This window comes from Microcebus murinus, chromosome 24 (genome assembly GCF_040939455.1).
Source record: "Microcebus murinus isolate Inina chromosome 24, M.murinus_Inina_mat1.0, whole genome shotgun sequence".
Lineage (NCBI taxonomy): Eukaryota > Metazoa > Chordata > Mammalia > Primates > Cheirogaleidae > Microcebus > Microcebus murinus.
In genome coordinates this window covers 597,947-625,166 of record NC_134127.1, presented here as the reverse complement: position 1 = coordinate 625,166, position 27,220 = coordinate 597,947, and the positions used below count along the sequence as shown (strand labels likewise).

The window sequence follows — 27,220 nt, the reverse complement described above, 5'->3', positions numbered from 1 at the left end:
TACAAAATTTTTTACAAAAAAATATACAAAAAGGGTAAATAGTAATATATAAAAGATCTACCAAATTAGTAACAGACAACTACCCTATTAGAAAAATGAGCAAATGATATAAATAGGAAATTCACAAGAGAGGAAATACAAATGTTCAATAACCATCACATTAAGATGTATATTAATACTGTAAAAAAAAAAACACACACAACCACCACAACCTTGCTAATCAAAGAAACTAAAGCATTTATTTCATTATTGCAAAATGATGGGAAGGTTAAAAGGACTGGAAGAGTATTATAGAGTATAAAATGTTAATAGTGTTAAGCTGAATGGTGAGATCACTGATTAATAGTGTTAAGCTGGATGGTGAGATCACTTTTCAGTTTGTTGCACAGTAACTATGTATCGTTTTGTAATAAGATTTTAATTTCATTTATGCACAAAGCAATTGCCTGGAACTGCAGTATGAACCAGGAGTTACGCTTGTGAAACAAAATATTGCTGATGTCACCTTTCCATTCGGCCTACTGTGATCCGTCTCAGGACTAGTCTATTTCATTTCTTGCCACTTGCCATCATGTTGTGTAGGGCACACACGTTACATGGGCCTGTATCTGGGTTCTCTATTCTGTGCCTTTGATTTGTGTGTCTGTACCTCCACCCATACCACACAGTCTTGATCACTATGTCTACATAAGTTGTGAAATTGGGTAAAGTGGTCACTCTCAGTTTATTTTTTTCAGAATTTTAGCTTTCTTAGGGCCTTTGTCTTTCCATATAAGTTTTAGACTAACCCTATCTATATACTTCTCAGACCCTCATGTTGTCCTGAGGGTCATCCCTCATAATCTAGGTGGAACACCGCTCCCTTTCTCGCGGTCTTCATCACTTTGGCTCCTGCCACTAGGCAGGGGAACTCGAAATACCACTTTGACACCTCCCGTTCTCGGCGGCCTTCCTTCCGCGCTCTGCAGAGGTCGTACCTCCCTGCGCGCACACCTTGTCTCGGGGCCGGGCGCAGGCTTCGGCCGCCCCACCCGCTGAGAGAACCCAAGTCCGGGTTCTCGCACCGGAAGCCCGCCTCCCGCGGCCCACCCCCAGCCAAACCCGGTTCCGGCCCAGCCTCCTCTCTGGCCCCGCCCGGCGCGTGACGTCACCGCGCGCGCCGCGCCCCCTGTCAGAGGCGGCCATTGTTCCGCCGGTAGCGCCGGTCGCGCCGGTCGTCCCGGGTCTGAGTTGCTCCCGCCCGGTCTCCAAGTCCTGCTCCCTCCTCAAACCTGGGAGGGCGCCGGTCCCTGTTCCTGAACGCTGCGGGGTCCTCGGGTGCAGGCCACCATGAGCAAGCGGAAGGCGCCGCAGGAGACTCTCAACGGGGGAATCACCGACATGCTCACAGGTTAGCTCACCGGGCCGGGCCACCGGGGCTTTTTTTCTCTTTTCCTTCCGAACCATTGCCTTCCCTTCCTTCTCTCGGGGTCTTGCTTCGGCGCCTGTGGCTGTTAGTCCTGTCGGCGACGCCTGGCTCATCACTTTTGGGCTGCCTTTGGTCTGGCCCGTGGAGGAACGGGTGGTCAGCGTCCCTCAGAGGCTGCCGCATCCTTTTCCAGGAAACTCAGTTCTCATTTGTTTACTCGTGGTTCTTGTTCACCCGAGCCTGTTGTTGCCGTTTCAGAACTCGCAAACTTTGAGAAGAACGTGAGCCAGGCTATCCACAAATACAATGCTTACAGGTGAGACAGTGCAGTGTTCTCTGGTAGCATGCGTTTTGGGATGCCCTTGTTTAGTGTGGCCATTAACAGGACTGAGGGTCCGGTGGATATTTGGGTCTATCTGCAAGAGGGGGAAAAAGCAAGAACCGAGGGTGGTACCTCACACAATATTTCTGGAAGAATTTGGGACAGAGGCAGAGCCCTTGTAGGATCCATTCAGAGAGGTTCCCAGTTCTAGTTGAGAACAGTTGTAGCAGATACGTATTTTTCCCATCATCAAGGGTGCATTACTGGAAATGTGTAATTTTAAGCCGCAGTGAAAGACAATGCTCAGGTCTGTACTGGGAAATAGTTGTATTCAAGGGACCACATATTCCATCTGATGGACTGTGGCTGATCCTGACACTTTCATGGGATCCCCTCCTTGCCTGTCTCACCATAGGCCTCCTATCCATTATTCCCACCTGCTTCTGCTCCTTATCATGTAGACATATCCAAGTCCCTCAGCTCTTAAAACGAAACCATAACAATTTTAACTTCCCTCTAGCTAGCACCTTGTCTCTTTTCTCACTTTGCATTTAGTCATCTTGAATAATCTGCATTCCTTGCCTAGACTTCTTCATCCCTAGTCATTCTTTATCTCATTGAGTGTAATTTCCATCCTACTATTCCTATGAAAATGCTCTCACCTATGTCTCATCTTATTGTACTTGCAGTGGCATTCACCACTAGCTTATTGCATGGAAGTCCCTTGACTTCTGTGATGGCACTCCCTTCTGTTCTTTCATTTCTCTGTCTGTCTTACATTTTGATGTTGGCACAGGTTGAGCTAATCTGAATCCAAAATCTAAAACTATTTGAGCACCAGCATGATGCTGCAAGTGGAAGATTCCACAGCTGACCTCATGTGACAATTTGTAGTCAAAACACCCGTCAAATCTTTGTTGCATGTACAAAATTATTAAAAATATTGTATAAAATTACCTTCAGGCTATGTGTATAGGGTATATTTGAACTATACATGAATTTTGTGTTCAGATATCCTTGGGGATATCCTATCCTATCCTATCCTTGGGGATATCCTATCCCCAAGATATGTTATTATGTATATGCAAATATTCCAAAATCTGAAACACTTCTGATCCCAAACATTTTGGATAAGGGATACTCAACCTGTAGTTCCCAGAAGTCTGCCCTTAGCCCTCTTTTTTCACTTCCATGCTATCCCTGGCAATCCTGCCATTCTTGGCTTTGAATACCACTTAATGTCAGTGACTCCAGATCTGTGTCTCACTGGGTTTTTCCCCACATGTTTAGCCCTATATTCCCTTTATCTCAACTCAACTTCCTTCTTCCCTTCCCACACAACATAATTTAAAATTGATTATGCCCCCTCCTTTCTTTCCTTCCTATGACTTCCTATGCAAAGTAATTGTACTATTATCCACACAGCTGATGATCTAGAAATAGAGATATTCAACCCTGTCTTCAATCTGGGTTTCAGCAGTCTTCAGAGAGCAGGTATTTAGTCTTACTTATCAGGAGATAAATGAGAGGGAGAGTCATCTAGACAAAGGAAACATCTAGACAAAGATATGAAGGAGTGTATAGCATTTTCTAGAAGTCATTAATTCAGTTTGCTTAAATTATAAGAAACCATGAATTTTAAAGTAGACATCCTTAAGCAGATTTGGTACCTAATAATTCAAATACAGTGGCACATTTTTATGAGGGCATAATGAACAGTTTCTAAAAACTAGCTATTAAAAAAAGGGCCCCCCCCACTGCTAAATTTTACGAGCTTAAAAAAGGGGGGATAATGATATTTTCTACTTATTCCCAAGAAAAGGAGAGACTGCTGGTCTCCTGAATCTCTCTAGTGTTACATATATAGTTAAAATCATCCTCAAATGTGAGGATTTTTAAGGTACTTTTAAAATGTTAGAGATATAGTAGGTGGTCTGTCAGCTCATCTGAGTTTTAAGTTTTATATGAAGGTAGAAAATTAGTTATCTTGGTGAGATTATTGGGTAGTTATTTGCTTGCCTATGTATTCCATTAAGAAATATTAAGTTCTTATTGGATTTCTAATTGGTTTTCCTTTTCTTTTCCTTATAGAAAAGCAGCATCTGTTATAGCAAAGTACCCACACAAAATAAAGAGTGGAGCAGAAGCTAAGAAGTTGGTAAGTTTAGTGAGCAAGTTGATTGAAGAGTTCACATGAGTATAAATTTAGTGGGTTCCCATAAAATTAAACTCACCTGTCTGAAGCTGCCTTGACCCACACAGGCAGATTTCACTGCTCCTGATTTCTTGGGATAATATTTAATGCTGTTTCAAGTATACTTTTTTAAGCTCAGAATTCTTTTATTTGGGGGAGGGTGGATTTAAATTTTTTAAAATATATGTAATTAGAATTTTCTTTCTCTGCATTCTCATATATGTATGTACTCATTCTCACATTGAATTTCAGCTTGAGTGTTGGTCCTTAGGGAGAGTATAGTGACCAGGTGGTGCTAGCATATCCGGTCCCCAGGGTTAGCAACCTATGTGAGTTAGTGAGAGTGTTCCCCAAAGAGATCATACATACCTACTAAAAAGTACATGATTAAATCCCTTTTATATTATGGCATTTAGCCTTGTTCTCTATTAAGTAGTTTCCATGAAGCCCTGTACACTAATAGTGTCATAGTTTCTAGAGGGTCACATCTCTTGGTGATGTGTAGCACAAGTTGAATATCCCTTATCTGAAATGCTTGGTACTAGAAGTGTTTTGGATTTTGGATTTTTTTCAGACTTTGGAATATTTGTATTTGGTTGAGTATCCCCAATCCAGGACTCTGAAGTCCCAAATACTCTAGTGAGCAATTTCCTTTGAGTGTCATTTCAGTGCTCAAAAAGTTTCAGATTTTGGACATTTCAGATTAGGGCTACTCAACCTGTAATATCACTAAGAATATCCTGGGAAGGTCTACCTATTGATAGTCAGATTGCTGTCTCTCACATGTATCTCACTAAAATTCAAAGCTCCTCAAGTTTAAGGACCATATCTTTTTTTTTTTTTTTGAGACAGAGTCTCACTGTGTTACCCGGGCTAGAGTGCTGTGGTGTCAGCCTAGCTCACGGCAACCTCTGACTTCTGGGCTCAAGCGATCCTGCTGCCTCTCAGCCTCCCAAGTAGCTGGGACTACAGGCATGTTCCACCATGCCCAGCTAATTTTATATATACATATACATATATATATATATTTTTTTTTTTTTTAGTTGTCCAGCTAATTTATGTCTATTTTTTTTTTAGTAGAGATGGGATCTTGCTCTTGCTCAGGCTGGTCTCGAGCTCCTGAGCTAAAGCGATCTACCTGCCTTGGCCTCCCAGAGCGCTAGGATTATAGGCTTGAACCACCACACCTGGCCTAAGGACCATATCTTATTCATCTTTTGTTAAAGATACCAAACTGCTATAGATTTTGATTAGTTCAGGTCCTGATAGTTATCACGCCTTATGTTGTTCTTCACCTATTTATGTTTCACAAAAGTCCTCTGGAATTTAAATATTAATATTTGATTGTTTTAAACTTTCTCACGAGAGTCTTGAGAGCATGAATCGTAATTGTCCTTATATTTTCACCCTTCAAAGTCATAACATTACCAGAAATCTTGTGCATCTTATGGTGGAGTAGCAAATTATCCACATTAATCATGTGCCACATCTTAACTTTGAATTTGTTATTCAGTCTAAATCATGTTCTGGTATATAGGGTTTAAATCCTTTATGGCATAAACAGTCCCCATCATTATTATATCCTCCCCAGACAGACTAGCCAAGTGAGTTATAGATACGTTAGACTTAATTCTAATTGAGTTTCCGTCCATGCGAGCTGACTCATTGTTGACCTCAGGAACTGTTCCTGCTTCTGTTCCCCTTTCATCAACGCTGTACAGCACTTCTTTTTTATGTTTATTGCAAATGATCTGCTCATTTATTAGAGAAAAACTGAAGAGTTCTGGAACATTCATCCGAAATCTGAGCTTATGGTATATCCCTAAAAAGAATACAAAAGTATCCAAAATTTATTTTGCTTAAGACTGGACTTAATGTAAAAATCTCATTATTATTCCTTTTCACTATAATTTTAAAAATCACAGACCTACTATCTAGCCCATTTGAGTGCTCTCCATAATTCTAGATATCTGAAATTTCCAGAATGAATAATTTAATTTGCCTTTCATTCCTTAATATTAGATATAGGAAATCCTGGGTCTAAATTGCTTAAGGTGAGTATGTTATTAAGTAAAATAATTTTAATAAATTTTAAATTTTTAATAAATTTAATACTCAAAATATCTGTAAAGGAAAAAATGATTACCTTTCTTTTTATCTTCTGGTACAGGAAATGAGAAGTCTGAGCAGTTTCCCTTTTCTAATCTATTTTACATTCTAAATCTTTTCATTTCTGTCTGATAATTGCTATATTCTTTTTTTTATTTTTTTGAGACAGAGTCTCACTTTTGTTGCCTGGGCTAGAGTGCTATGGCGTCAGTTTAGCTCACAGCAACCTCAAACTCCTGGGCTCAAGTGATCCTCCTGCCTGCAGCCTTGCGAGTAGCTGGGACTACAGGCATGTACCACCATGCCCAGCTAATTTTTTTATATCTATATATGTTTAGTGGGCCAATTAATTTATTTCTATTTATAGTAGAGACGGGGTCTCGCTCTTGCTCAGGCTGGTTTTCAAAGGCTCCTGACTTTGAGCAGTTCATCCACCTCGGCCTCCCAGTGCTAGGATTACAGGCATGAGCCACTGCGCCCGGCCCTGATAATTGCTATTTTCAGAATTTGAGAATGCATTCAATAGTTTAGGCACATTTATTAGTCAAGAATATAGATGAGTGAACTTAGGGCTAAGAGACACTAGGAAATAACTGCCATACAGATTATTATGCATATTGAATGTTTAAAAAGGACCAATAAACATTAAAAAAGTTCAACTTCACTAATAATCAAAGATGCAAATTAAAACAAAATACAATATCGTGTCTATCAAATTATCAAATATATGCAGTGGATAAAGATGTGAAAAAAAACGACACTCATTTACTGCTAATGGAAGTGTTGATTGTTACAGCCTTTCTGAAGGATAACTTGGTAGAATGTATATTCCCTTGACCTAGCTATTCCACTTTGAGGAATCTGTCCTAAGGAAACCAATAGAGATATGTGTATACATGGATTCATTAGTTCATAATTTTTAAGCACGTATATGCCAAGTACTAGGCATAAAGCAGTATTTTCACAGGATCTCTGCTCTCCAAGAGCTTATATTCTAGAGCAGTGCTGTCCAGTATGGCAACCACAAGCCACATTTGGCTATTGAGTTCTTGAAATGTGGCTAGTGTGACCAAAGAATGGAATTTTAAATGTTAATTAATTTAAACTTAAATTGTCACATGTGGTGGGTATACCATGTGGAAATGTCAGTGATTCTCAGAGTGTGGTGCTAAGACCGGCTGCATCAGCTTCACCTGGGAACTTAAACAAATTCTTGACCCCACTCCGGCTGTAGTGATTCAGAAACTATAGGGTGGGAATTGGCATTCTGCAGTTTAGCAAGTTCCCCAGGTGACGCTGATGTGTGCAAAGGCTTTAGAACCTCTGTTCTAAAGGAAATTTGTGAAAGCATATTATATAATATATAATATGCTTGTATATGCTTATAATATGCATATTATATGATATATTATCAAATAATTAGAAACCATTTAAATGTTCACCTGTAGGGTATTTGTTAAGTAAATTATTACACATTCATACAATGATGTGCTGTGTAGCCATTACACATCCCATAGTTGTGTTTATTTATTGATAGGGAAATTTGTTCATGTTGTATTAAGTAAAAACCACATATATACACACACATAATTCTGCTTATATTTGTGAGTAGAAAAGAAGTAAAGTGTAATATATACCAAATGTTAGGGGATGAGGTTATAGGTGATTTTAATTTTCAGGGTATGCCATTGATGAGGGGATTCTTTATGCAGCTCTATGTTTTCTAATTTTTCTGTAACAAAAATTAATTTTAAATAAATGAGATATTTACAGTTATTTTACTAGGCTTTCCCTTTTGTCAATCATTTAAGCATTTTGCCTCTGGGAGAATTTTTTTTACTGGGGTTCAATTTTCTGTATCCTTTATTTCAAGCCTTGTCATGTGGTATTAATTTGTTTTTCATTTCCTACTTCTTTATCTTTTAATGATTTGGTAAGCATTATATTTATATGACTTTCGTATTTTTAATTTTCCATGTAGCCTGGAGTGGGAACAAAAATTGCTGAAAAAATTGATGAGTTTTTAGCAACTGGAAAATTACGTAAACTGGAAAAGGTAAAAGTTTAACTTGTTTACTTCTCTGATTATAGTGTCTGCTTTTGTGGCAGCTTCATGGAGCCTCACTGCAGGGTGACTGGTGCCACACTAGTGAGACTTAGAGGGAAAGAGATCAGTGAGGTTGATGGCTTTATTTTTAAAAATTTGAATATTGTTCCTGTAACATGTTCACTTATTTTATATGGCATTTAAGCAACTTAGCATCAATGGCAAGGTTGGCTCCTCATTTTTAGTACCTTTCAGAAAAGAGATTATCGAGTTTCACTAAAAAATCATTATCTTTTACAATTTCTGTACTTAAACTCTCCCAGGCATTTTTATGGTTTTATTTCACCCTACGATGGGAATTATGTCACTTCTGGTCTTTTATGAATAGGCCTTTAAAAATATATTGGGTAACTTAGAGATGCGACATCTTCACTGTTCACTTCTAATTACCTAGGTTTTACACAAATACTTTCGTGTGGGTTATCCAGGCAAATGTAAATGGCTCTTCACATCTCTTAGCAGACAGGTATATTTCCAATGAGATCACTTAGGTCCTCAAAGCATTCCTAAATTATCATTAGACTTTTTTTTTTTCCTTAAAGATTCGACAGGATGATACGAGTTCATCCATCAATTTCCTGACTCGAGTTAGTGGCATTGGGTAAGAACAAATTTTTAAGCAGACACAGTAGTAGGTTGGTTTTATTTCTCATGTCAGCCAAACTAAATTACGTGCTGTTTCTCTTCACAACTGTGCTTTCCCACTTCTGTGGCTTAACTCATACAGTTCACCCTTCCATAGCTTCTGTATCTGAGGCTTGTTCTTCAGATGCTCCCTCCAGATGCTGGATTGGTAAAAGCCCCATCCAAGGTGAATGTTAACCTCTTTCATGAAACCAGTTTGATTCCCTAGCCAGAAATAATCCCTCCTTCCTCTCACCTCCACTGTACTTGCTCTGTGTACATCTTATTGCCTCTCTTGCTTCTTTGAGCACGATACTTATCTTAAGCATTGAAACTTTTTTCTGTACCACCTTATGAATTTGGAACAATCCTGCAGGCATTTTTTAGTGAAGGAATCTTTACCTTAATATTTGAGCTAGTGCCAAAGGAGGCTTCTTTGACCCTGGACAAAGTAAAGGTTAACATTGAAATATTAAGGCTCCTTCCCCCACCCCTCTCCAAAAAAAAAAAAAGGCCAGGTGCTGTGGCTCATGCCTGTAATCCTAGCACTTTGGAAGGCCGAGGTGGGAGGATTACTTCAGTCTAGGAGTTCAACACCTGCCTCAAACTTGAGGTTTGCAAGACTCTGTCTCTACAAAAAAAAAAAAAAAACAACCAAATTTAAAAATTAGCCGGGTATGGTGGTGCTTGCCTCAATAGTCCCAGCTACTTGGGAGGCTGAGGCAGGAGGATCGCTTGAGCCCAGGAGTTTGAGGTTGCTGTGAGCTATGGTGAGGTGACACCACTGCACTCTAGCCCAGGCAACAGAGTGAGACCCTGTCTCAAAAAAAAGAAAAGATTAAGGCTTATAATGCTTTGTTTATCTCTCATCTTCATGAAACAAGGCATTCCTTTAAATATATGATGATTATCCCCTTAAATGGCAGTATCTTCAATGAAGGTTATATTAAAATATATTAAATACTTAGCACATCGAAAATGAGCATGGGTTTTTGGGGACCAAAGGCCATTATAAAATTTTCATTAGAAGGTGTTTGAGAGCACATCTGTTATATTATCCTCTTTTTCCAGACAAGAACACTGAAACTTGAATATAGAAAGTGACTAACTGTGGCAGAGCCAGGATTAGAGCCCATGTCTTCTGACTCCCAATTCAGCTGTGTTTCTTCTATGCTACACTGCCTTCCTAACATCAGTATCAGTTTCTATACCACACTGTAAGATCGTGATATTTGCACAGGTTACTGAATTGTATAGGTTTATTTGGCCCCAGACTCTGTAACCCCAGACTGTTGTGTTTTTGTGTGTGTATATGTGTGTTTCTTAACATTCCCTGTTCCCACTTTATTATGCTGTAATTGGTACAGTAGGAAGAGAGTGAGGAAATCTGGGTACTGGTCCCAGTGCCACCACCAGCTAGATTTGTAACCTTAGCAAGTCACTTCAACTTTGTATGTTTCAATGTCCTTCCCTGTAAAATGAAAGGGAGGTTGGGTTAATCTCTAAAGTTTTTTCTTTGTACCTTCCATTGTATAAAAGCATTTTCAGTCATTTCTGATGTCCTGATTTAGTTATATTAACACAGCAATCACAGTGATGTTTTATAAACCCAAATCATATTTTTTTCATTGCTTTGCATGCTGCCTTCCCTTTGCACTCAGAATAAAATCCAAACTTACTACTGTGGCTCAAAAAGCACAATAGAGTGTGACCCCAGTGTATTGCCCAGAGGCAGTTAATACCACCACTCACATCACTCTAGCCATACTAGTTTTTCTCTTTTCTTGAACAAGCCAAGCTCATGCCAGCCTTAGGGCCTTTGCACTATCTGTTTACTTGGCCTGAAATGCTTTTTCCCTTGATCCCCCAGGTAGCTGGCTCTTTGCTACTCAAATCTTAGCTTAAATATTATCTCAGAGGCCTTTGCTCAGCACTCACCCTAAACTAGGACCCAGCTACTCTGTAATATCACCTTATTTTAATTTCTCTAGCTGATATTTTTATTGTTTATATATGTGTCTATTTTTTTTTTTTTTTAAGAGACGGGGTCTTGTTCTTCCTCAGGCTGGTCTCAAACTCCTGAGCTCAAGTGATTCTCCTGCCTTGGCCTCCCAGAGTGCTAGGATTACAGGCATGAGCCACCACACCTGGCCTTGTTTATATATGTGTCTATTATCTCTCTACCCCCACATTCTTATTCCTGCTGTATTTTCAGCACCCAGGAGGGTGGGTATGTGTCACATAATAGGCCCTCAGTAACACTGAATGAACAGTTTTCAAGTGCCCATGTGTCTGTATGTGGGCATTATGACAGCTAGCTGCTGAGACATCTTTATCATGTCCAAGTTCATGGTTGTCTTCCTAATGATTGAAGCTTCAATAATTTTTACTTTGGATAAAATTGAACATTACCAAAGTGACCATGCAACATTTCAGCAGGTCTTATTTGCTTAATAGCACCTCTTTTTGTTTGAGGAGAGAAGACATGATTGTTACAAGGATCCCAAGTTTCACCTGATACTGAGATGGTGCTTTTCTTTCTTTGTAGGCCATCTGCGGCGAGGAAGTTTGTAGACGAAGGTATTAAGACATTAGAAGGTGTGTATGACCATAGGTCACTAATTCCAGGTTAAATATGGTCCTGAAAGACCATTAATGTTCTAACAAACCTGAACTTAAAAAAAACCTCTTCTTTAACTGCGCAGTAGAGAGTAGATACAGGGTATAGTTTACATTACCATCTTAAAGATTTTTAGGTTTGTAACTCAGAAAAGCAAGAAGCACAAGAAGTGGCTTCTTGGTTTAAAGGCAATGAAATAATTATCATTTGTAGATTTTTAGAATATTTAAATTACCTTTGCTTTTTAAATAAAATTTTGGGAAACAAAGTCAGACTAAAAGCTAAGTTACATATTGAGAAAGACTCTGTAAGAGATTTGCAATGCTTATTAAAGAAATTTTTGCTTTTAAAGATTGATCAAAATAGAAGTGATCAAAATAGAGCCTAAGTAATTATAAAACATTTTCCTTAAATCTAACACTCCTATAAATATTATGTCTCTCTCCATACTTTTCAAGGATGTAAGCTGTGTATATCTGGATTCCTTAAAGTTCATCCATGGCATTTGGGATTTAGTACTTGCGAGTTCAGCTATTCACAGGCAACCCAAATAGTTAGGTGAACAGGTTTTGGAGACTGCGCTGAGTTTGAATCCTACCTCCTCCACTTTATTAGAATAAACGAACTTAGTGCTTTCGTTTCTCACCTACAAAACGGGTATATCTCCCTCGGAGTGTTTGGCACGTAGTAAGCACTACTTAAAAATGATAACTGACTCTTACAAGGAGTGATCAGGTAGTGACATTACCAAGTCAAGAGTTTGCCTGTCACGTAGCTGGAGAATGAGCTCTACTCGTGCATCCCAGAGGGGCGTCTGGTTTCTGCTTATAGGCGTGTGTCTGCGTGAAATGGTTGCTGAGAGGGGCCAAGAATTTGTGGGTTTCTCAGAGGTGGTCAGTTCCGTTTCTTGGTAGTATCAAGGATCTGCTGCTCTGGTTTTTATATTCTTTTACAATTCACAGATACGTAATAAAACTGTTTATCTATAACTACATATATCTATATAGCAAATTCAATATTTCCATTTCATTTCCAGTCATACACTTTAGTGTTTTCTGTGGGCACACAACTGTGGGAAGTATTAAGTGGTCCATGTATCCTAAAGATGCTGATTTTTTTCCATTTTTATATCTTCAGAGGGAATTTATATATTTGTGAATATAAGGGTGATTATTGGAATTGCTTTTGAAACATACTTTTCTTGTTTTTTAACGTGGCTCGCCACTGTACTCATGCCCACCAAAATGGAACTAAATCATTTTAGACTTAAGATAGGATGTTGCAACAGTTTTTTAAATTAAAAAATGAAGATACAGGCTGGGCACAGTGGCTCATGCCTATAATCCTAGCACTCTGGGAGGCCAAGGTAGGAGGATTGCTTCAAGCCAGGAGTTTGAGAGCAGCCTGAGCAAGAGTGAGACCTCATCTCTACTAAAAATGGAAAAATTAGCATGACATGGTGGCACACGCCTGTAGTCCCAGCTACTCAGGAGGCTGAGGCAAGAGGGTTGCTTGAGCCCAGGAGTTTGAGGTTGCTGTGAGCGAGGCTGACGCCACGGCACTCTAGCCCAGGCAACAGAGTGAGACTGTCTCAAAAAAAAAAAAAAAAAGGAACAGTAATACCTTTCCTTTCAATAGGCCTTTTAGCACAATGCCTACACAAATTGGCTCTCAGTACTAGTTGAATGTAGGAGTGGTTGAACAAATTAATGATACGAATAAACCTAATTATAAAACATACAAAAGTTGTGATTACTACTGCTGCTATTAACAGTAAATGAAACAATATTGGTTCTTATAAGGTTGTTTTTTGCTATAGCCAGTAAAATTTGGTATGATCCATGTATGTTTTATCTACTGTTTCATACAAATGTAATTGAAATTTTGATTTAGTAAATAAAAATCCTGAAATCAGCTGTTAGCTTTTACTACATTGATTTGAAGAGCCACTTTTATCTAGTTCTTAATATCTGAAATTTTTTTCTCATTGTGTTTTCAAAGTCATTTTAATGTATTTTTTCCCCAGGTAGTTTTTTGCAAAAAGGGTCATTGAGGTTAGCATTTTTTCCCCCCAAAAATGGTTGAATTAATACCTCAACTTTATCTCCTATACAGATCTCAGAAAAAATGAAGATAAATTGAATCATCATCAGCGAATTGGGCTAAGGTAAGATAGCAAATTTTCTTTTGACACTTTTGACTACTGTAAAAGTAGAAATTTTATAGACATGCTTTCATACACCATAGTGACTCTTCAGACTTAGCTAAACACAGCCACTTTTCTATTCAGAAATACTAATAAGATTTGTTGTGGACTCCTGTGAGTATATGCCTATGTTCACATAATGCCTTTAGTTTTGCTTTCTAGCTTTTTTACTTATTTTGAGGATTTCCCTCATTCTCTTGACTTTAGCAGGGAACTTCCTCTTAAAATACATAGAACTGAGGGCATCAGGCAGTCAGCAGGTGGTTATTTCATGCTCACATTGTACAAAGCACCGCACTAGGTGTGGGGTAAAGATATAAATATGTTCAGTGTGGCTCATAAGGAATTTGTAGTCTACCTGAGAAGATAGAACATGAACATGAAAAACTAAATTTAATAAAAGGAAAAACCCCACACCTAAATAACAATATAGGAATAACTAATAGGCATATATCTGCATCAGCATCAATAATTATTTCGTCTGCCACATGTAATTTGGGAACCTCCTTTCTAATTGATTATTTACAATTATAAAACATAACTGATATATGTATCTTCTATGGTGATATATAGCCTTGTTGGTGATTCAGTCCTAATAACCTTCTGAATTTTCCTATTGATGCCCTACCATAATATTTTAAAACTTATACTACTGTTCCAAAATTTTGAGCCAGTAAGAGACCAGGATGATGGGATTCCCACTTCCCTTGCATTTGTATAGTAAGTGGAGGTCTTCAGAAGAACCTGGTTGTTGTGAGAATTGGTTTTGAACAGGTGCGTCATTGTTCTTACACATATGCTTAGACGTTATTTCATATTCAGGTAATATTTTCATAATAGCCTTATCGAGATATAATTCATATATCACCCAATTAAAATATTTAAAGTATAAATTCGGTGACTTCTTATATATTCACAAAGTTGTGCAACCCATCACTACAGTCAATTTTAGGACATTTTTGTTATCTCAAAAAGAGCTCTATACCCATTAGCAGTCATTCCCCTTTTTCTCCCCAGTGCCACTCATTTATGGCACCAGCTTCCTCAGCCCCAGGCAGCCACTCGTCTACTTTCTATCTCCACAGATTTGCCTGTCCTGGACGTTTCCCATAAATGAAATCATACAATATGTGGTCCTTTGTGACTGGCTTCTTTCACTTAACATGACGTATTCAGGGTTCATCTGTGTTGCAGGATAATATTTTAACATAGGATCATTTTGCAGGATTTAAGAGCAGTAAACTGTAACCCCTTGACTTGCCAGTAGAGAGCAGTCTACTTTGAAAACATGCACTAACTTAAATATATTTATTTACTCTCGTTATGTGCATATGAAGCTTTTTTACACATAAGTTTACATGGAGTCAATGGAGTATTGCAAGAGATGACACTTAAGGATTTCAATTAAGGAATAAACCTCCCCTTACTCAAATAATTTTAATCTTGATTTGTGAGAATGATCTGCTATTATGAGGATACCTGTTATGGTAGGCAATTTAATTTTTAAGGAGATTTCAATTTTACAGAATCTTTTGTTTACTTTGTCTTTATAGGTATTTTGAAGACTTTGAGAAAAGAATCCCTCGTGAAGAAATGTTACAAATGCAAGTAAGAGTGGGCTGAATTGTATTCTTTGATTAGACTTGAGAATGTCTCCTTGTGAGAAGCCATTTTTGGAATACTGACTTAATTTTTCTTCTATTAGGATATTGTACTAAATGAAGTTGAAAAAGTGGATTCTGAATACATTGCTACGGTCTGTGGCAGTTTCAGAAGAGGTAACATACTGGAGATCTTTCCATATCAGTACATAGAGAACTTCCTTATTCTTTTTTATAGCTGCAGAACATTCAGTTGTGTGTATGTACCATGCTTTATCCAGTCCCGTATTAATGGACCCTTGCTTTATTTCTCTCTTTTTGCTCATTTTTTGGTTGATTCATATTTGCTTTTTAAATAGAGTAAAACATTTTTGGTGGTGGGTGGGTAGTGAAAGATGTCCGACTTTTCGGAGAAAGAAATGAGAAGAAAAAAAGACAATAGAATTTTCTTGATTAAAATAGCTTCCCTAGATGTTCTGGAATTAGTAAACATTCAAATATAGTCTTCTTTATATTTAAATATCTGGTTAATGATTATTGATGTATAGGATAAAGATACAAAGACACTGCAGGATCTTCAGTCACCAAAAGTGTGTTGGCCTATATTGTATTTATCAAGAAGGAAAGAGAGGAAGCCGGGCGCGGTGGCTCATGCCTGTAATCCTAGCACTCTGGGAGGCTGAGGCGGGCGGATTGCTCGAGGTCAGGAGTTCGAAACCAGCCTGAGCAAGAGCGAGACCCCGTCTCTACTATAAATAGAAGGAAATTAATTGGCCAACTAATATATATATAAAATTAGCCGGGCATGGTGGCGCATGCCTGTAGTCCCAGCTACTCGGGAGGCTGAGGCAGCAGGATTGCTTGAGCCCAGGAGTTTGAGGTTGCTGTGAGGTAGGCTGACGCCACGGCACTCACTCTAGCCTGGGCAACAAGCGAGACTCTGTCTCAAAAAAAAAAAAAAAAAAAAAAAAGAAGGAAAGAGAGGAGATACATGGAATCACTTTGTGCTAGCTGTGTTTCGGGCAGTATAGCCAATGCTTTTACATATGTTCTTATTTAGTTGCACAGTAGCTTATGGAGTAGTTTTTAGTAGTTTGCAGACAAGAAAGCTGAAGTCTAGAGGAATGTAGAGTCAGTCCTTATTTGCAATACTGAAAAAAAGGCCTTTAAAGTGAAAAAAATCCATTTAAGTAGAGATAGAATTTCATGGAATATAGTAAAAGAAAGGTTTAAACAGCTGTATATAACTTGCCAGAGCTATGCGGTTGTTGAATATAGATCAAAACCAAAATCTAAGTCATTATAAAGTGCTATGTTCTCATCTATAATATCATAATAGCAATTTTTATTTCTATGTATTAATTAAGTTCAATCACAAGAATTGAAATGATTTTTCTGATTAACCTTACAGAGTTAAGAGTATACTATTTAATTTGAGACATAGAGTGTTCATAGGCATATTTTAAAGCTACTTCTTTTTTCTTTTTTTTTTTTTTTGAGACAGAGTCTCGCTTTGTTGCCCAGGCTAGTGTGAGTGCCGTGGCGTCAGCCTAGCTCACAGCAACCTCAAACTCCTGGGCTCGAGCGATCCTTCTGTCTCAGCCTCCCGAGTAGCTGGGATTACAGGCATGCGCCACCATGCCCGGCTAATTTTTAATATATATATCAGTTGGCCAATTAGTTTCTTTCTATTTATAGTAGAGACGGGGTCTCGCTCTTGCTCAGGCTGGTTTTGAACTCCTGACCTTGAGCAATCCGCCCGCCTCGGCCTCCCAGAGAGCTAGGATTACAGGCGTGAGCCACCGCGCCCGGCCTTCAGGCTGGTTTTGAACTCCTGACCTTAAGCAATCCACTCGCCTCAGCCTCCCAGAGTGCTAGGATTACAGGCGTGAGCCACCGTGCCCGGCCTAAAGCTATTTTTGAATATTGTTTGGATTCATTATTGAATCGTTATCTAGGTGCATTTTTTTTTTTTTTTTTTTTTTTTTTTTTTTGAGACAGAGTCTCGCTTTGTTGCCCAGGCTAGAGTGAGTGCCATGGCGTCAGCCTAGCTCACAGCAACCTCAAACTCCTGGGCTCGAGTGATCCTTCTGCCTCAGCCTCCCGGGTAGCTGGGACTACAGGCATGCGCCACCATGCCCGGCTAATTTTTTATATATATATCAGTTGGCCAATTAATTTCTTTCTATTTATAGTAGAGACGGGGTCTCGCTCTTGCTCAGGCTGGTTTTGAACTCCTGACCTTGAGCAATCCGCCCGCCTCGGCCTCCCAAGAGCTAGGATTACAGGCGTGAGCCACAGCGCCCGGCCTCTAGGTGCATTTTTTAACACATTAAATTAACCAATTGTATGCAATTTATTTCTAATGCTAATTACTGTTGTTATCCCAGATTCTGCTGTCTATACCAATACACCTAAATAGTTGGACAGAAAATTGAAATCTTTAACTAAGTCTGAATATGAAGCACAGTGAAATAGAAAGTTAGAATATAAGAAGTAAGGCTCTTCTATGTGTGTCACCAGCTTGGTCCTGTTGGCCCAACTGATACATTGACATGGAGAATTCCACATGGATCCCTTTGCTGTTGCAGGTGCAGAGTCCAGTGGCGACATGGATGTTCTTCTGACCCATCCAAGCTTCACTTCGGAATCAACCAAACAAGTACCTCAGAATTTATAATCTTATGCAACAATGAATATCATTTTCTAAATGATAGTTGGGTATATCCAGAATAAGTTTTATTTTAATCTTTATGAAAAGTCAGCTGCAGTATTTTTGTATTGACTGAATTCTATGAAAAGCAGAGTAAGTTGTTGAAAGGGATACACATTGTTTTTCCTCAAGGAATTGGGAGGACAGTCTAGCATTTGAAAGAGGTATTTAATAAAATATTTTTTAAATTATTTACTATCATATATATTTTAGAAATACTCAGCTTAATATTCAGGTTTTCATCAAACAAATATTTTTCTATTAAAAAATAAAATATCAAGAGACCTTACCTCTAAGAAAACCCATAAAGGCAAAATATTTTTTATTTTGGAATATATGCCTTTTAAAGATGAAACAGCTAATTCTTTTATTTAGTGAAACAGATAAATACAAATGATGTTTGTTTTAGGGTATCATGTTATTGGTGAAGACAGGTGAAAACATGGTGAAAACAGTGGTTTCTAAAAATATGTTTTGTTTGATAAGATGATGAATTTTCTGTTAGAAGGAAAAGGTACTTAGTACATTAAAAAAATAGCGATTTCTCCATAGATAATCAGAAAACTCATCTTAAAATGTTTTCTTAGGGCTAGATGTGATGGCTCATGCCCATAATCTTAGCACTGCACTTTGGGAGGCCTAGGTAGGAGGAGTGCTTGAGTTTGGGACCAGTCTGGGCAACATAGCTAGACCCTGTCTCGACAAAAAAAAATAAAAATTAGCCAGGTGTGGTGGTGCATGCTTATAGTCCTATCTACATGGGAGGCTGGGGGAGGAGGATTGTTTGAGCTCAGGAATTTGAGTTTGCTGTGAGCTATGATTGCACCACTGTACTCCAGCCTGGGCAGCATAGTGAAGACCCTGTTTCTTAAAAAAAATGTTTTCTTGTTCTTTTTCTTATTCCCCAATTGTGATTCCACAGCCAAAGCTGTTACATCGTGTTGTCGAACAGTTACAGAAGGTCCATTTTATTACAGATACTCTGTCAAAGGGTGAAACAAAGTTCATGGTAAGTGCTCATTTGATTTATTTAGCACATCTGGAAAAAACCTTGGGGAGTATTCAGTAACCATTCTGGGTATATGACTTCATTGTAGCTTTGTATTACAGTCAACAAGTAGGATATCTGTGAGACCTTAGAGGAAAATGATTAGCAGGATGCCTGATTCTCATAGCTACTCTGAGAAGATTTTGGTATTTTCTTTTAAATTCCCCACTTACAAATAATCTATGCCATCAGCGTAATTAGTCATAATCTGCTTTTTAACCCTTTGCACTCGGATGTCGAGTGTGACTAGACACGGTTAGCAAAAATTATAGAGATTAAAATTACTCTTTGAATGTATCAATAATTTGAAATATAAAAAGATCCAAATAAATAAGTTGGTATGAAAAGAAACTCCAGTTTTTTATTCTGTTGCCGCGCTTTGTAAAATCTGGGGTATTTAAAAAATTAAATCCTGAGTAGAATAAAGGAATGGAGAAAAAAGCAAGCGAAGTGCAGAGGGTTAAATATATCAATAATGATTGGGAAGCCGAGGTGGGAGGATCACTTGAGGCCCGGAGTTTGAAACCAGCCTGAGCAAGAGCGAGACCCCATGTTTAAAAAAATAGAAAAATTAGCCAGGCATCATGGTGAGGGCCTGTAGTCCCAGCTATCTGGGAGGTTGAGGCAGGAGGATCACTTGAGCCCACAGTTGGAGGTTGCAGTAAGCTGTGATGACGCCACTGCACTCTAGCCCAGATGACAGACCGAGACCCTGTGTTCCCCACTCCCCCCCAAAAAAATCAATAATGATATTAACACATGGTAAGTTTTTCACTAAAACATTAAGTGGTTCTCATATTCTCTGACTCAGAATTTTTCGGTAAGTGAGGTTAGAATTGATTGAAGAGTAGTAATCTATTACAACACCAAAGAAAATAAAGGAATCAGGGTATGTAATAGAACATGCAGGGAACAAAGATGTTGTGTGGAGTATAGCTAGGGAGGCTGATTGAGGGGACACTTGCACCTTGAAGCCCATCATGATGAACTGCTCAACCCTACAGGCTTCCTAGGGAATTAATACTTTAAGATTCAAGACAGGGGCGGAGCAAGATGGCGGACGAGAAACACCGCCAGACAAAGTATCTCTGTAGAAAAGACAGATTCTAGGAGAAATTAGAAGAAAGAAGCTAGCAGACGAGCATGTATTGGACGAGAGTCCGAAGGAGGGGTACCTGAGACCACGGAAGACTCCACGGGAAGAGAGTGCGGAGAAGAACTGGAAGCAGAGACCTCCCGAGTAGCCTGGAGACCAGCAGCAAGGGTAGGTGGAGCAGTTAACTCTCCCCTCCCTTGCATCTCATACTGCTGGTGGGCTCCCCAGCGGTTGGAGAGACCTGCGGACACCAGCCCAGAGACAGCTACTACCAGTGAGTGGTAAGCCTGTAGCAGTTGCAGCACCAGGCTCCCAACTCCCTCAGGGCACCTCCGTGTGCACAGACCCGAGCCGTGTGGCAGGCACCATATTGCTCCATTCTCCCCTCCCCCTTCCCTATCCCCGGCTGCTGAGAGAGACAATACAGCCTCCAGCCGGGGGCACCTCCAGGAAATGGGACCTTCGCTTTTGGGGCCCTACAGCTCACTGAGGGGTACTCAGATGGTGAGCTCCTACCGCCAGCCCTCCCAGGGTCTGCCCTGTTCTTCTGGCTGAGAGGCTGAGAGACGTCAACCCAGCTTGGGCTCCCGATGGGTGAATTAGGACTGGCACTCCTCTCCCTGGTGGGGTTAGGGATTGAACTCTGGAGCCCAGAAGTCAGACCTGGAGACCAGATCTGATGCACCCAGATATCGTATTACCCAGGACACACAAGGGATATCTGTGAACAGCCTACTGAGGTGTGTGTGCCTTCAGGTGCAGATCAGCGTGCTTGAGGGCAACCCTCGTCCCAAAGGGGGATCTATGTGCCCAGCCCAGGCGGGGCGTTCCTGTGCACCTGTGTACCTGCGTACCTTCTGGCCGGAATCATAGCCAGGCAAGGCCCGGTGGTGTGTGGTCTGGCCTGCTGGCAGAGGCCCAGGAGTAGCCGCAGAGTTGGGGAGAGTGGAAAGAAGCGAGGCCCGCTCCAGACTGTGAGTCTCAGACAGCCCCACCCCATACGCAGACTCTCTGACTGAGCGTGGCCATTCCAACCCCTCCATGACAGCATTTCCTGAAAGCAGAGAACAGAACTTTGACCCCTGCTAACAGCATTGGTGGTGCCTGAGGGCAGGCTTACCCAACCCAGCTCCACCCAGACTCTCTCCTGGACCAGCCCTCACTGAGGGGGAGAAAAGGACACACCTGGAAGTCCCAGGGCCCCACCTACCAACTGAGGCACTAGGGTGCCTCTCCAGAGGAACAAGAACTGGATAAAAGACCCAAAAACAACAGTGTAGCCTGTTCCTCTGAGCAAGCGCCACCTACTGACAGGACATTCTGAACACCTTTTTCACGGCACCTACTGATTCATCATACAGGGAGTGGTCGAATCTCACCCACAAACACCACCTACTGGGGCGTGTCACTATCCTAACGTAAACCTAAAGGCAAGAAGCAACAACTGATCCAGATGGGAAGAAATCAGCGAAGGAACTCTGGAAATATGAAGAACCAAATGGAAAGCACACCCCCAAAGAGGAGCACCAGCCCCTTAGAAATGGACATGAACCACTAAAATCAAACCACTAAAATGACAGAAGAGGAATTTCGAGCATGGAATTTAAGAAAATTCAGCGACTTGCAAGAACAACTGGATAACCAACACAAAGAAAATGCAAAAAGATTCCAGGATCTGGAACAGAAATTCACTAAAGAAATTGAAACAGTGAAGAAAAGTCTAACGGAACTCCTGGAAATGAAGAGTCAATTCAGGGAACTATAAAACACAGTGAAAAGCCTCAAGAACAGGGTAGATCAATCAGAAGAAAGAATCTCAGAGATTGAAGATAACACCTTCTAATTAAATAAATCAGTCACAGAGATAAACCAGAGAAACAAGAGAAAAGAGCAAAGCCTACAAGAGATGTGGGATTACGTGAAGAAACCTAATGTGAGGGTCATAGGGTTACCAGAAGAGGAAGAAGAATATACTCAAGGGTATATAGAAAAAATTAGCTGGGCATAGTGGTGCATCCCTATAGTCCCAGCTACTCGGGAGGCTGAGGAAGGAGGATCGCCTGAGCCCAGGAGTTTGAGGTTGCTGTGAGGTAGGCAGATGCCATGGCACTCTAGCCCTGGTGACAGAGTGAGACTCTGTCTCAAAAAATAAATAAATAAATAAAATAAGGCCTTAATTTTCTTATCTGTAAAGTGATATTTGCCCTATGTCAGAGGACTATTATGCAGGTCAAATTAAATAATATGCATGGAAACATTGAAGAGTTTGTACATATGTACAAATTGGAGTTTGTGTAACTTCAAAGATTTTGAATCTTCCAAGAGTTGTACAGAGAGTGCTGCACCAATATGAGGTATCTTCTGTTTCGAAGTAGATCAGGAAGGAAGATGACCTGGTAAGGATTCAGTTGGGGCACAAAAGAAGGGCCAGGTAAACAGAGACTCTGTCTCAAAAAAGGGGGGGGGGAAGCAGTGTATGGGGTGGGAGGAGTACAGGAGGCAGCATTGCACAGGGTGGTTAGAGGTGGCCTTGCTGAGAAAATGAGACTTAGGGAAAGACCTGAGTGGGGGAATTCACTAAGCAGGTGTCTGGGGTTGGGTGGCCGGGCAGGAGTCAGGGTCGTGGCCCCAAGTGAATGAACATTAGCAAAGATAGCCAAAGAAGCTATTAATGAGATCTCTAGGTTTCTGGAAGGAAATTGACTACAAAATGAATTCAACTTAAAAAGTGGAATAAACCATTCTCATTCCACATCCACATGATTCCAAAGCCTCTTGTTGCTATAACCACTGACTAGTCTTAAAGGTCTAAGCATCCATGTGTTTTTCAAGTTACCTTCAAAACATGAATCGCTTTAAGCTAATAGTAATCAAACCTTAGGAGAGATCATCTGATAAGATCATGGTCTTTAGCCAATTGAGCCATTCTTCCTATGAATATAATATTTGGAAGAAAAATCAGCTTCTGCATTTAACTTTCTATTGGTTGTATATATGATGAGTGCCATTCAAATTTTAGTATTTAGTGTAAGTTTGGCCTTGAGTGATTTTCTGTTAAACATCCACAGGAAGAATTTAAGGAACAATAGGATATTGTGGCTACTCTGAGGAAGTTTAAACAGCTTTATCTCAGACACTCAGCATGCAGCTACCTAACTGAAATGCCAAACAAAACTAATCCACTCCCTCTAATGAAGAATTTACAGTAATACAGAGAAATTCCTTAACATCAGCACTTCAGAAAAAGTGCAGGAAATAAAATTAGCCTTGAGGAAAGGAACAAAGACATTAGATGAAATCGTATTACTGATGTGACAAACAGCTAATCATTGCCCGTGGCATCCAGACATCCATATCTGCAAGGTAATACCTCCTGGTAATTCCAGATGGAAGTAATTTCTGATTTATTTGAAGATGTAAGTTGAGTTGGAACTTGTTAATGCCTAAGAAGATAGGTTTCATGTTTTGAAGGTAAACGTATTTCATTAATCTTTCACCCATAGGAACAGCTAAAGAAAATACCTATTCTAAATGATTTTAATTTTTCTATTTTGCTGAGTGAAAAAGTATGCCTTTTAGTGAAATGTGTATTAAGTTGGATACTCTTTAGGGCCAGAAGCCTGTCACTTGTGTATTTAGCTTAGAATGTGGCATTTGACACTTTTAATTTCAAATTTGGTGGTAATTTATATCTTGTTTTTATATATGTATGGGTTACTGCCAGAATTTTTGCCCTTTCTCTGGAAAGGGAAAAGATGACAAAACAGACTTGGATAAATTTTGTTTGAAAACTGTAGAAGTACAATGAAAACTCACCTGTAGAGGAGGAAGAAAATGACTCCCTAATTTTCTTTTAAATTTTTCTTATTTTCTATCTTTCCTAATTTCTAAGAGATTTTCTCAGTTTCAAACTCTTCTACTTCTTCAAAATATGTTTTACTTTGATTTAAACCTTTCCCCTGAAGGTTCTTTTTCTATAGTATTCTGCCCTTATTTCGTGGGTAGAATATCTTCTGTTTTCTGAGAATATTACTGGCAGCATGTTTTATTTTCGTTTTCCTGCATCATTGTTGTTTCTTCCAAGTTGCTCTTTCCTGTTTTGGTCTTTTTCTGATTAGGTGCTCATAACTAGAATCCTTATTCACTATGGTTCTCTAATTATTATGAAGTATAATAGAAAGGTGGTGATAATACTTAGAGAAGCTACTAACTTAAAAGTGCTCAGGCTTTTAGAACTGCCACTATTAAAAGCAAAAATAGCCTCATGTTTAACATTTTATTAAAACTAAGCCATAAGTTTAAAAACATCTTTAAACATTCTTTAAAATATCCATTTTAGGGTGTTTGCCAGCTTCCAAGTAAAAATGAGGACAAGGAGTATCCGCACAGAAGAATCGATATCAGGTATTACCCAGACTTCCTTGCTGGCCTGTAGCATTTCCTTCTTGTCCCCTTTTCTCCCTCCCTCTGTGGATCTTGGATGTGACATAAATGTCTGGAGCCCCCTTTTACCCTGAAGGGCCATATGTTCTTGCAAAGTACAGTGTTTCGCTTGAAAACATACAAAGAATAATGATTATCTCTAGACTAATTTATTTTCTCCAGATTTGCAACTCATGGCACCTTCCACAGCTCAGAAGTAGTTTCCTGCCTGGGGGAGCTAGTTGTGATAAGTGATAAGGCTTTCATTTCTCTACATTCCTCCACACCTCTTGTAGAGCGAAGTTCACTGAAACCTAAACAGATCTCAGGGTGGGGTGATTTGAATGGTCTGCCTAATGGTGGCCTCCTCTTCAGGTTGTCAGACCACATAGACTTATTTTAGGTATTTTGTTCCTTATTAATGTTAGGAGTCCTATATTTGCTAAATTTGAAATGTGTAGCAAAAATTTATCTACTGTTCATTTTTTTAGGTTGATACCCAAAGATCAGTATTATTGTGGTGTTCTCTATTTTACTGGGAGTGATATTTTCAATAAGAACATGAGAGCTCATGCCCTAGAAAAGGGCTTCACAATCAATGAATACACCATCCGTCCCTTGGGAGTCACTGGTGAGTATTTATGTCTGCACTGGAGATAATCCCTGCCATCTGGAGAGAAAGCTATTTGCTGAGATGTTTTGGTTTAGCAAATTTAGTTTCTAAGCCTTCCAGTAACTATGCCCCTTAGTGCAGTTTCTTTGTATTGTTAGTCCCCAGGCAGTAGGAGGGGCTTTAATCCATAAGGTGTCCCTGGGCCTTCATTTGAAGACCATAAAGGATTTTTTAAAAAATGTATCCCTAAGACTTCTGAAGAACTCAGGTATTGCTTTTAGTGCCACACAAAACTGGGTAGCTTTGGCCCCATGCTTTCAGAGTGTAAAGAATAAGGATTGCTTAATCTGTGCCTTATGAGTCTTGTTAACATTTCACAACATACTCTGTGTTATTTCACAACATGCTCTATGCATTTTTGTCATTTTGCCCTATAAGTATAAAATAGGGCTTTCACTCTGGTAGACTAGGGCAGTGCTTCTCATATATCAGTGTTCATACACATCACTAGGGGGGCCTCATTAAATTCAGATTCTAATCCTGTGTGCTCGCAGTGGGGCTCAGAACTCTGCATTTCCAGTAGCTTCCAGGTAATGCCAGTGCTGCTAGTCCTAGCACTGCATTGTGAGTTGCAAAGGACTAACTGGAGTCTTTTATATGATACATGATGGCTACAGTGGAGATCCCGCAGAGAGGAACATCATAAATTTGAGTCCCTTTGATGGCCGTTGTTGGGGTACAAGGTTCCTCTTGTAGCACTGGTAACATATGTGACAAAGCTCAAACATGAGTTCATGCGAGAGGATGGAGCTGGTCATTATCTTTATTTTTGAGACAGAGTCTCGCTTTGTTGCCCAGGCTAGAGTGAGGGCCGTGGCGTCAGCCTCGCTCACAGCAACCTCAGACTCCTGGGCTCAAGCGATCCTCCTGCCTCAGCCTTCCGAGTAGCTGGGACTACAGGCATGTGCCACCATGCCCGGCTAATTTTTTCTATATATTTTTAGTTGGCCAATTAATTTCTTTCTATTTTTAGTAGAGACGGGGTCTTGCTCTTGCTCAGGCTGGTTTTGAACTCCTGACCTTGAGTGATCTGTTTGCCTCGGCCTCCCAGAGTGCTAGGATTTTTATCTTTTTTTTTTTTAGTGACTTGGTTATCATTTTCTTCTGAAATCGAGTCCTACCCAACTCTCAATCCTGAACTCTAACTAAATTCCAAAACTGGTTCTTAAAATAAGTTTCTTTTCTGTCTCTACTTACAGGAGTTGCTGGAGAGGCCCTGCCGGTGGACAGTGAGAAGGACGTCTTTGACTACATCCAGTGGAAATACCGAGAGCCCAAGGACCGAAGTGAATGAGGCCCGCCCGCCCTCCCGCCCACGCTGCCCTCTGGGAGTCTTAATTTATTTCTTAACCTTTGCTGCGTAAGAGTCTTGGGTGTTTTTAAATGATTGTTTCTTCTTCATGCTTTAGCTTGCTTTGTAGTCAATAAACCTCTCACACTGTTACTGGATGGTGTTCTTACCTTCTTAGCAAATGTTTGGTTCAAATTTACATATTAATGATCACACTTTGCTATGGGTTTAGTAGAGAAGTGAGAGAGGAGATGAGAACAGATCTTAGTGGGAAATTTTATTGTATTCCGTTCTGTGCTATAACTACATCACCCTAGTACCTTTTCTCCTATTTACTGATGATAAATTGACTAATATCAATTAAGGTACACCCTCTGCAAGATGTTAGTCTCTGGAAGATGAAATTAGGGACTTTCATAAGTTTAATTTTTTGATGGGCCCATATTTGATTTTGTAATATTTATTTATAACTTAAATAAAAGAACAGATGTGTAGTTTATCTCTTAAATGAAATCCGTAGCAATTAATTGTACTCTTATTAGAGCTTTCCTAAGCAAAACTACTTCTAAGATGCACAAAATATGGCCTTTTAAATGTCAAATAAATAAAAATGTCATTTTTTTTGCCTGAATTCTCTGAGGAAACTTTTAAGTACAAATGGTCAAAATATATAGGTAAAAACATTCCTTGAAAAGCTATAAAAATTATATAAATATAAGATGTAAAAAGTTATTAAATGATAAAGTAAAGCTATTGAAAACAAAGTGTGTGCAAATGCTTTGTGAC

At 39.6% G+C, this 27,220-nt stretch overlaps 1 protein-coding gene across 2 annotated transcripts; it reads left to right on the top strand.

Annotated features, from left to right (window-relative positions):
• The first annotated feature begins 1,139 nt into the window (after positions 1-1,139).
• On the top strand, positions 1,140-26,585 carry POLB (DNA polymerase beta). 2 transcript variants are annotated; one of them, XM_012777396.2, is made up of 14 exons: positions 1,140-1,390; positions 1,667-1,724; positions 3,822-3,888; positions 8,015-8,089; positions 8,683-8,741; positions 11,313-11,362; positions 13,500-13,551; positions 15,144-15,198; positions 15,296-15,368; positions 17,783-17,853; positions 18,827-18,913; positions 24,388-24,452; positions 24,962-25,101; positions 26,343-26,585. In XM_012777396.2, the coding sequence occupies exons 1-14, from the start codon at positions 1,330-1,332 to the stop codon at positions 26,435-26,437; spliced, it is 1,008 nt and encodes a 335-aa protein (XP_012632850.1). In that variant the 5' UTR covers positions 1,140-1,329; the 3' UTR covers positions 26,438-26,585. The 2 variants fall into 2 exon arrangements, with proteins under 2 accessions (XP_012632850.1, XP_075853481.1); XM_075997366.1 differs by lacking the exon at positions 1,667-1,724 and having other exon boundaries at positions 1,290-1,390.
• Positions 26,586-27,220: the final 635 nt, after the last annotated feature.